This window comes from Bison bison, unplaced genomic scaffold (genome assembly GCF_000754665.1).
Source record: "Bison bison bison isolate TAMUID 2011002044 unplaced genomic scaffold, Bison_UMD1.0 scf7180017864380, whole genome shotgun sequence".
Taxonomy (NCBI): Eukaryota; Metazoa; Chordata; class Mammalia; order Artiodactyla; family Bovidae; genus Bison; species Bison bison.
In genome coordinates this window covers 3,140,016-3,151,113 of record NW_011494952.1, presented here as the reverse complement: position 1 = coordinate 3,151,113, position 11,098 = coordinate 3,140,016, and the positions used below count along the sequence as shown (strand labels likewise).

General features: G+C 46.8%; 2 protein-coding genes across 2 annotated transcripts in view; one reads left to right on the top strand and one right to left on the bottom strand.

Annotated features, from left to right (window-relative positions):
• Window positions 1-4,221, top strand: part of ADO (2-aminoethanethiol (cysteamine) dioxygenase) — a 5,681-nt gene extending 1,460 nt beyond the window's left edge. Inside the window, exon 2 of the mRNA XM_010857437.1 lies at window positions 1-4,221. Coding sequence (XP_010855739.1) covers window positions 1-279 — 279 coding nt within the window. The 3' untranslated portion in view covers window positions 280-4,221.
• A 1,966-nt stretch (window positions 4,222-6,187) lies between these two features.
• Window positions 6,188-10,515, bottom strand: EGR2 (early growth response 2). The gene is made up of 2 exons (XM_010857406.1): window positions 10,019-10,515; window positions 6,188-8,699 (listed from the first exon to the last, which is right to left on the bottom strand). Exons 1-2 carry the CDS (start codon window positions 10,185-10,187, stop codon window positions 7,450-7,452), a joined length of 1,419 nt encoding a protein of 472 aa, XP_010855708.1. The 5' UTR covers window positions 10,188-10,515; the 3' UTR covers window positions 6,188-7,449.
• Window positions 10,516-11,098: the final 583 nt, after the last annotated feature.

Sequence of the window (11,098 nt, the reverse complement as noted above, 5' to 3'; positions counted from 1 at the left end):
GCCAGCGGCCCGTGCTTCCTCACGCCGCACCGGGACAACCTGCACCAGATCGACGCTGTGGACGGGCCCGCCGCCTTTCTGGACATCCTGGCCCCGCCCTACGACCCCGACGACGGCCGGGACTGCCACTATTACCGAGTGCTGGAGCCTGTCAGGGCCAAGGAGGCCTCCGGCTCGGCCTGTGACCTGCCCCGAGAAGTGTGGCTCCTGGAGACCCCGCAGGCCGATGACTTCTGGTGCGAGGGGGAGCCTTATCCAGGTCCCAAGGTCTTCCCTTGAAGCCGCCGGCGCCCGAAAGCGGTGGGCCGAACACTTGCCCTACTCAGATCTAGGCTTGGCTGGCCGCGACCCCATCACAAGGGCTTTCTTCCTTCCCCCAGCCTGGGTGTTGGATCTACTGGAATGGGCAGTAGCCGCTTCCTCGGGAGTCTTGGGAAGCGCGGGCGACTGGATTGCAACCACCGGGCACTGTTTTGGGGGCGGAGTAGGCGGGGAAGCTAGGTTGTTTCCTGACTCTGTCACTGCCACTGGGGTTTGGAGTGGGGGGAGGGGGAGGGGACAGGGGACTTATCTGAAGTGCTTCCATCTTAAAGCCATAATGAAAATTTTCTTTCCTCTGTTCCCATCCTATTCAAAATATACAAAGTGGTTTTCTCTGCCCTCCTCTGGGTAAATAGGGTTTGTTTTCCACTTGTGTCCTTATGTCCTTTTACTGCTTATTGTTATAGTTCTAACTTATTGACTTTGCATGACCTAGTGGTTTGAATAGTTTTTAGTTCAAGTCATTGGTAAAAACTAGGTTTAAAGAGCTGAGCTACTATTTAAAGTGAGCTGTCCGGCCTAATTAAGTTTTGTGAAAATTAAATCCATCTTTTCAGATTTGAGGGATTACACTCTTAACTATGCATGTAGAGGACAAGATTTCTTTTCTTTCCTCCCCTTGCCCAGTAACCATATCTCGGTTACGCTGGTGGCAAAAACTAAGCAATTCAAGCACCTGTATATCTCAGTGACAAATGATTACTTAGGGCTTCCCCCACTGAGTCTCCAGATCTAGAGTTGAGCAGATGTTTTTATCACCTTCAATGCAAAAACTGTATTATCCTGAAGTGACTTTTATGTCTTAGTGTACTTTAGGAAGTAATAAAGTAATTCTGTATTTTCTAACCAGAGCTGAATCAGTATGCTTCCAAACAACTGAATGTAAAACACTGGTAGCCAGCTGTTGAATTCTGTGTGCCCCTATTTACTTCCAGTATTTTCCTGCAAAAGTAGAGGAAAACGTTGATGACTGTTTCAGATTCTCTTAGGAGCTCTAATGTTCGAGGGGCTGGTGGTTCCAGCTGTGTTGCTGGTGGCAATGTTCTTAGGACAGCCCCCCTCAGTGCTTGCTTCATCTGGGGTGGGTTTTCTGCAGGAAGAGAGGCATGGATGACCAGGGCTAGATAACTGAGAATTAACTATACTGCTAGCCACTTTAGGGCACCCAAACTTGGGACAAAACACTTCCCACTCCGAACCTCTTGAACTGTTGTGCTATCTGTGACTAGTTTTATCTTTGTCCTTTTAATAGGCGGAGCAGCTTTACCTTGTTTACAAATGTATTGACACCATTTGCTTCAGGCCAAGGAACACTCCTGTTTCCCCCCTTTTTACTATTTATAGGATTCCTTTTTTCACAAAACTTTTAATAAAAACAAACTGTAAAAATAAACACATTAAAATTTGCCCAGCTGTTGTCTAAGCCCTCTTGATTGACTTATCCAGGTAGTAATTGAGTTCTGTAATAAGGAGGGATTTGCTATTGGTGGAAAGTGATGACCCTGTAGGGAAGCAGTATGTGCCTTTGCCTCTTTGCACACTCAGTTACAGAGGCCCAGAGTGAAGGAAGCTTTGTTCCCAAACTTAGAATGGAAAAGCAAATTCTTAATGATTTTTCTTAAAAAAACAAAAAAGATGGTACTCAATATGATATGCCAACTGTGCTGTAAAACCTCACAGAGGCATAATGCATTTCTTCTGGGTTGCTAAGTTGTTTTATGACAGTGTCCCATTCTGGTGTGATTTATTATACCTTAGGGGGAGTTTGAAGCACTTCTTTATGCTGTTTTGTTTGAAATTAAGTTCTAGATATGCAAATGATGACTTCCTTTAAAACTGTTCACAAGGGTTTTTTTTTTTTTCATAACAGTGATGAATGTGTATTATCAATTACATACCTACCTGTTTTGAATTATATTGTAGCAAAAAGTTGACCAACTTATAACAGTTGTTGATGATGGATGATGTTTAAGTTATAATACAACCTGGAGTACATTAAACTAACCTACAAAGATTCATTCTGGAAATAAGACAGTAATAAAGGAGGAATTGTTTTTCCAAATTTCATTATGAAAATTTTTAAAGTTTTCATGTACAAGCAAGTTGAATGAAAAGACTAAGGTGCTTTTTAAAAGAGTAACTGAAATTATCGCAGGCCAAAACAGCAATATATATCTAATTTAGTTCAGTAAGAACAGTGGAACTTTGGGTTCACTAATAAATTGAGTAAATTAATGGTGAAAACAAAATTAACTTGTTATAGTGAGCCACTGAGGAAAGAATATCCTTAAAGACAAAATATGCAGAAAAGCCTTGCACCTTTCTGCATAAACTCTTAGATATGATCATGTGCTGCTGTTGTGTTTCCTTATATTCCTGTAATATGGGTAACAACTGTGGAAAAAAGTCTTCTCCTACAGAGACTAATGAGCACAATGATACTAATCACTTAACTTTTCTGTTGAATAACAAATGCAATAACTGCCTCTCATGGATGAAAGTTTGTCTAATACTTTTAAAGCTTTTTAATTCTCTGGTTATATCAATTTAGAGTATTATATGTCTACCTACTACTTTATGGGAATTGATTTTTTTTTTATTAAGTCTGAATTGCATGGATGGAATTTACACTAACTGCTGTTTACCAGTGAAAATGATGAACTGTTTTTTAAAGTAACGTGTGTTGGTCAACAGGAGTGGGTTATCTGACCTTTTAACACTAACAGCCTTTAACTTTTCCCCAAACTGACACCTTTTATTCCTTCTGCATTGTCCCCTTGTAGGTGCATTAGTCTAGGCATCTCAGGGGGATTCTCGTCCCTGATCTGTTCCAAATAGTAGAATCTTGTGCTCTAGTTCTGCTCACCGAAGAAGCAATAGTGTGTCTTTAATTCAGGACTCTGCCCGTTACTATTCAACTCTAACCTGAAGGCAGGGCCACTCTTGTAACTCTCTTGTTCTGAATTCAGAACTTCACATCACACACAGAAGCTGACCATTGATTCTTACAGTACAATGAGTGTCAAAGAAGGAAATCATTTGTTAAGCCCCATATAATATGATAATGAATCTTCTGATCCAGGGATGTTTACATTTCTGGATTAAAATCTGTACTTATGGAAAATAAAGGCATTTTGAAATTGTTCAGAGGTAATCTTATTTGATTATTGCAAAATGGAGGAGAATGTTACTTGAGCTATGATGTCTATATTTGAATTACTGTAAAAGGTTCACAGTCTGTATGGTAACATTATGTTGTAAAAAACGGGGTCTTCTGGAGATTCTAAAGTCCAAGTAATAATATAAACTGAATAGTTTATTTCCCTGTTTGTAATCTTTGAAACAGCCTGATTGAAAACACATCTGAAATTATCTAACATGCAACCATACTATTTTGCTGCACCAAAAATACTGCTTTTATATTTAACCTAAGGAAAATAAGCTAGTGCAGAAAAAAGAAAAACAACTTTCATTCTTGGAGGAAAGAATCTATGGACTTAAATATTTTCTTGTCTTTGCTTTTTCTGTAAAACTTGTTTAACTACTTCGGATTGGCAGCATTGTAGGCACTTGTGGTGAGGGGATAGCGACCTTTCCTTCCCACCAGCACCCCCAAAGTTGTATTGAACTGTTAAAATATCACTACAGCCATTTTTAATATATACCAAACAATTTGCCTTAGTTTCATTAGCAGTTAGGATATTGAAATTAAATAGCCTGGTTTACAAATAGTTGGAAACCTAACCTAAAATTAGTATACCTATTTTTAATGTGTACTGAACCATCTCAACTGCATTATAATCTTTAAGGAATTAGTCTCTGGACATTTATTTTTAATAAGAATTCCCAGAACAGCTGAAACATCTGTATTATTTAATAAAGCATATTGACTAAAAGAGAGCAGACCTATTAGCTTTATATCCTTTATTTCTTGGGCGGAGTAAAAAAAATGAGACACCTGTGAAAAGTATCCCGAATGTTTCAAGCAGAGTAAAATACGATTAAAGATTGACCTAACATGTTGAAGTCAAGGAGTAAAACCCAGACAGTTGGCTCTGAAAAAACACCAAGGTGTATTCCTTATGGTATGGCAATGCCAGGTCACCAAACCTACATCAAGGCAAAAGTGACTGTGTAATCAATTTAACTATCAAAATGTCTTTCATCTTATTAAAAAAAGACTTTAGTCTGTTGCTTTGTAAATGATTTGTTTACCTTGTCTTGATTGAAGGAGCTCTAAAATTAAAATTTGGCAAGACAATTATAAATCACATAAAACTTAGATGTATCTATTTATGGCTTCCCTGTTGGCTCAGGTTGTAAAGAATCTGCCTGCAACGTGGGAGACCTGGGTTCGATCCCTGGGTCAGAGAAGTCCCCTGGAATGGCATCCCACTCCAGTATTGTTGCCTTGAGAATCCCATGGACAGGAGCCTGGCAGGCTACAGTCTATGCAATGGCAAAGAGTCCGATCAGACTGAGCAACTAACATTTCATTTTCATTTAGGTTTATTTTTTAATGATGTTTTAGTAGGAGAGTATTATTAAAAAGTTATCAAAATGGCATTGTTGTATATACAAAACGTCTTTAACAAAATTGGCCAAGCAAGGATGATACTATGCCAACAAGCTAGGAAATAATGAATCTAATGAGATGACTCCAATCACTTAGAACGATCTGACACCGGATTTTAGGAAGTTCCATTTAGTAGTTCTGAGAGGTATTGTGCATCTTTGAAATAAGAACAGGGAAGAAATAAGGGTTACTTATCCCCGCAAATCAGATTTCAAATTCTAGTGCTGGTAAGGGCCGAAAAAGAGTTTCCCTGAGTACCAGCCACTGTCTGCTGTTCTAAAATACAAGCCATCTATTATCAGCCATGTCTTAGTAACAGTGACAAAGGACAGACGACACAGTTTTCAGATGATGTATCTAGACACTCCAATGTGTTACACTTATGTAAGGATCCAGAGGCAGTGAGTGAAGTTAAATATTCAGGTCCAGTTTTAGAGTAAAAAAGATAACAAAGACAATCTGTATTATAGATATTGTCGGGGGGAGGGGGTGTCAGTTAATTTATATTTTAAAATCACTACAAAAGGCTTGTACTAAAATGACCCCTAGAGTATTGTTTTGCAAAGCATTATCCAACGAAGGGCCATATTTACCTATTTGATTCATATTGTCTTGAGATTTTAAGGCTGGTGTACACCTGTACATCATCTAAAAAGCTGGGTATTTGTCTCTAGACCGACCAGACCTATGGCAGAGAATGATCCTTCCAAATGGGTGTAATTGGGGAGACGTCTAGAGAGAAATGAGTCCTGGGGTAATTCCTTTGGTAACCATTAATGCTGTCATCAGCAGTGTCTGAGTGCATTTTTGATCAGAAGAGGCGATAGCGCTTTTCAAAAAGTTTTCTGTGGTCATGAGACTAATCCTGGAACCTGAAAGTCATTTCCAGCTTGACCACGCCACCACACTTTCCACAAAGCCACATCTCGTCTGAGTTCCAGGCTCTGGTCAGGGTTCTGAAAGCAGTTGCAAATGTGTAGTCTCCGAGTGGGCACTTGTTTGTAAGTATTTATTTTCCGGAGCCCACTCAGGAGCAGAGAGAAGCTATAGGCTGTTACAGAGGACGGAACAATGAGTCAAAACAACGCCTCCCCACTTTTACACTAATGCATGGGGGAAATCCCCGAATGCTAGCGAATGCTCGTGTTTGATTATGAATGGAGATTGCTTTGCGGCAAGAGAGCCGATGTGGAAAGACTAGCAAAGAAAACTTGGAGACTATGGCTTGGTCAAAGTACTAAAACCCACTGGGTACTGTTGAAGTCACACCCAATAAATCTTGCATAAATAATTTCTGCAGCAAAAATATTGTTGAAAAGTATTTATTTACACTATAGTCATAAACCATTCATTATCCGAACTTTAGTTAGTGGTTTTGTGTTAGAATAAATCATTTATATTTCCACAACTATTAAGAGCTAATAACCAAACAAGTCAGCTCCAGTAACATTATTTACATTCCTATCTGCAATTTGACTACAAAGGTAACACTTTTAAGTCACAAAACAGAGCATACAAAAATATACTTTCTAAAAAAAATTCCAAATATTAATAGGCAGAAATATACAGCCATACTAAACCCAGGGAGTGATTTTTTCTCCATAGTAAGGCAACCCATTTACATGCAGACCCTGTAACATTGTCTACATCACACAAGGCACCAGGGACACGTCCAACACAACTGCATGCATCTTAGCTTCAGAGAATATATGTACATCCCCCTTTAAATAAGTTAACCTCTGACTCATTGCAAGAGATCATACATGTTTTACTTTTTCTTTTCCCAAAGGTTCAGAAATTGGAGAACAGTGCACATCAAAAATACACAAAATCTGAATGGATATACACTGAAAAAATAGTCTTTACGTTTCTCAAACCACTCAAAAAGAAGCAAGTATTGCTATGTCCCTCCCATCACATTGCACTTCTGTTCTCTAAGTTTATAATACATATTGCTTAAAGGGTTGAGATGACTAGATAAGCTTTGATTCACTTCTAGGGCAACAGAATGCAGCGTAAAGGCCATGCTTCGCCCACTGTACAGCATCCCCTGAATCAGTCCCAGGCCATTAAAGTGCACATCAGCTTTGCTTCTGCCTTTTTGCTGTCCCCATCTGAAGAGATCAGCATCTCCCAAACTACTGTAGAAAAAGTCTCAAATCAGTTCTGACATCCAGAGTCAAAAAACTAACCAGTCAAAATAAGAGAGGGGCACCAAACCTAGTCAAACAACCCTTTAAAGTAGGGTCAGGCCTCAGCCCTCTAGGCCTGAGGCCCCCCACCCAACTCCCTTCTGTGCCTCCCCATTAATTTGGGGTGACAGTCAACTCACCTAAGACAGACTAAGGTGGGCTAAGTTTTAGAAGCAGGCTAAGACCTGCTTCTAAGTGGAAAGGAGGGGGCGGGGTGGGGGCAGTGCTAGGCTCCTTCAAGGCCCTTTGCCCAATGAAATGAGGGAAGGGCAGGAATGGGTGGTAGTGTTTGTCGTGCAGCTCCAATGGACGAAGGGCCTCGGGGCCTCAAAGGGCTGGTGTGTCAACGTGAGTCTCATCTCAGGGCGTCCGGGTCCGAGACGAACAAGGGCCTAGGGACCCTCCACCAATAGTGCTGCTGTTGCTGCTGCACAGGGTCCCCCCGGCCTGCGCGCCCCCGCTGCAAGAGGCGCTGGAGGCGGCCGGCACCGCCGACGACGGGGCGCTGCTCTTTCGCTCCTTCTGTCTCAGGTGGATCTTGGTGTGGCGCTTCCTCTCATCACTGCGGGCAAACTTGCGGCCACAGTAATCACAGGCAAAGGGCTTCTCGCCAGTGTGGGTGCGGATGTGGGTAGTGAGGTGGTCGCTGCGGCTGAAGTTGCGCATACAGATCCGACACTGGAAGGGCTTGTGCCCCGTGTGGATTCGGATGTGCCTGGTCAGCTCGTCCGAGCGGGAGAAGCGCCGGTCACAGCCTTCTGCTGGGCACGGGTAGGGCCTCTCGTGCACTGGGGTCTTGCTCGGCCTGTTGGGGTACTTTCGAGGCCTCAGAATGGGCCGCAGTGGCAGATGGTGTGGGTTGTAGGCGGCCGCGGCAGCCGCTGCCGAGCCAGTGCCAGGTAGCCGGGGTCCCTCGCTGCCTCCGCCTGCCCCTGGCCCTGTGGCCCCAGCACTGGGCCCTCCCAGGGTAAAGTTGCGGATAGTGGAGAGCGGAGTGAGTGGAGGGGGGACTCGCAGGGAGTCCAGGGGACAGGGAAAGGGCTTGCGGTCTGGGCCAGCTGTACCGTGCAGGTCTCTCTGGCACTGTGAGGGGAAAAATCCAGGATAGTCTGGGATCATGGGGAAGAGACTTGGGTCCGTGGCTGGCTTGGGGGACGGATAGGAAGGAGGTGGTGGGTAGGCCAGAGAGGAGGGGGTGGAGGTGGTGGCTGCTGATAGGAACGCAGAGGGCTCCTGGTATAGGTCTCCTCCACAACCCGCATAAGGAGGCGGCGGCGGCGGAGTGTAGAGGTGGTCCAGGTCAGGCTGGGTCTGGGACATGGTGCACACACCCAAGGGTCCAGTGGCCAGTGGGTTGGGAGAGGCAGAGGTGATGCTGGAGGAGGCTGTGGTGGAAGCTGGGGAGGTGACCCCCTGCAGGATGCCTGCACTCACAATGTTGATGATACCTTCTGGGTAGCAGCCGGCACCAGGGTACTGGGGGTCAATGGAGAACTTGCCCATGTAAGTGAAGGTCTGGTTTCGGGGTGCTGAGCCCGGAGCAAAGCTGCTGGGATATGGAAGATCCAAGGACCTCTTCTCTCCAGTCATGTCAATGTTGATCATGCCATCTGGGGAGGGGAAAAGAAGAATGGAGGTGGAGCATTGAGAATGCAGCCAAGAATCCCTTCTCACCCTTCTGTCTCACATGAGTCCCACCCCAAGGACTCCAGCACTGTATAGCCGGGGCAGAATTCAACAGGTGGGGAAACTGTGGCCCAAAGACAGTAAGAAGAGGCTAGCCCAGATCCTACTGTGGAAGCCAGCCACAGTCTAGGATTCAAACTACCTCCAGGCAAACAGGATGAGCTACCCCCACCCCCACCCCTACCACATACAGCCATCTGTGGCTCCAGTCCCCAATGAAAACACCCAATAATAGCAGCAGCAGTATTAAAAATTCCCCATCTGCCTGGAAGTTCTCCCTCTCCTTTGCCTGAGGTCCCACAGCTAGGGCAGGCACTACCCAGGAGACTGACCCCAGCCAGTGCAGCGAAGGTGTCAGCCTCAAAGGTGAGCCAAAGAAGGGGGTCAATGATTTCCCGGCTGCTCCACACCCCAGGTTCCTTCCTTCCCTCCCTCTCCCGCTGCTGGAGGGAATCAGGCTCTGCCATGGAAGGAGTCTAAATAGGTTTCCTTTCCCAATCTTTTCAGCCTAGTCCCACACCTGCGCGGCCTCGCCTCAGCGCAAAAGCAGTGGCAGGGCTTCGGGGAAGGTGCGCGGGCTTCGGGAGACCCCTTGCCACCGCCAAGGAAACTCGCGGCGCCGGCTCCCTACGGGCCTCCCTCGGCAGCCACGGGGCCGCTTCCCGCCGTTGCCCGCCCCATCTCCTCCTCCCCGCCGGGCCAACCCCCTCAACTTCGCTGGCAGCGCGCAGGTGGGGGCGCTCCTTCAGACCGCAGGAGGAGCGCGCTCCGAGATTTTCCCCGGGTCTCCTCTACCGAGCAGGAAGCGGCGGACGCTTTCCTCGGGCATCTCCGCTGCTCCGCTCTCCAGACGCTCAGCTTTCCGCCAGAGCCCCGAACTTCCCCATCACTTTGCCCCTACCGCGGGACTGGGGAGGCTGGGGTGCCGCCGGCATTAAGGCTCGCATAAGCCCCGAAGCCTGGTGGGGCACCACCTCCTACTCTTATGCCTAATTCCGCCTGGGGCTGGGCGCGCCGCAGCGCACGCACGCCGGCTCGCTGGCAACCTGGTGCATCTGCCCGCGCGCCCAGCTCCAACGCCCGGGTCCCCGCTCCCGCTTTCCTCCTGCACCCACTTCTATCCTTCAAATCCAGTTCAATCAACACCTTCCACCTCTCCTCCAAGTCCCGCACACGCACGAAAACCCACCCACCACCTCCGAGCGGCGTGGGTCCCGGTTCGCGAAGGGGGCACGCGGCTTACCTCCGGCCACTCCGTTCATCTGGTCAAAGGGGCCTCCCAGTTCGGCATTGGGGAAAATGGTCACCGACGTGGGGGCGAGGTCCTCCACCGGGTAGATGTTGTCAGACAGCTGGTGCACAAAACCACTGAGAGTTACTGGGATTTTGTCTACGGCCTTGGCGGTCATCATTTGCTCCTCGCACAACCTGGAGACCCAACTCCCTCGCTACCTGGAGTGTCAGAGAAGCCGTTTTGGAGAGGGATTGGACTGAGCCTAGGTTGGTATCTCCTTGTGCCCTCCACACTTAAAAGCAACTACCCCCCTCAAAAAAAAAAAAAATCTAACAGATCTAAAACTAGCAAACAAGTTGCTGATTTTTTAAGAAGAAAGATGGCTATTTGCCACTGACTCTCGCCTGGGTTCCGGCTGGGAAGCCAGGAGTCGCTGGTGTAGTGTTATTATAACAGTCAGTGTGTCCCCTCGCCGAGCTATTAATCAATTGCTGCTCTCTCGGTTAGACGGAAAGTGTTGCTCTAAGTATTTATGGGCAGGTCCTCAATGCCCGTGACGTCACTGCCCATATATGGACTGAGGAACAGGGCTGGGCCTGGTGGCTTTTGCCGTCACATGGCCTATTTGCATAGGGGCTCGGCTGCGCGGGCTCCAGCGGGCTCGCGACTCCCAGCTTGCAGCCCGCAGGGGTCTGGGGCAGGCGGCCCGAGCCGCAGCCCGGGTCCAGGGCTCAGAGCCTGCCAGGGAGGGGCCGCGCCAAAGGTCCGGCTTAGGCTACTGTGGGAGAGCGATCGGGTCCCGGCTGCTGCGCGGCCTCCGGGGCGGGGAGGAATTCCGGTTCTCCGGACTTTCCAAAAAAGGCGAAGATCCGGTGCCGGCAGCTCCGCCTCCCCAGCCCTTGTTTGGGAGCCATTCCGGAAAATTAAACTTCGGAAAGAAACCGAACGGAGCCGAGACACTACAGTCAAACCCCTACTCACTTTCTTGGCAGCTCAAAACCGCAAGCAAAAGGAGGCAGAAAAGAAAAAAAAAAAAAAGCTGCATGCATTCACGGAAGCTGACTGCTTTTTTCTGAATTACTTGGTGGA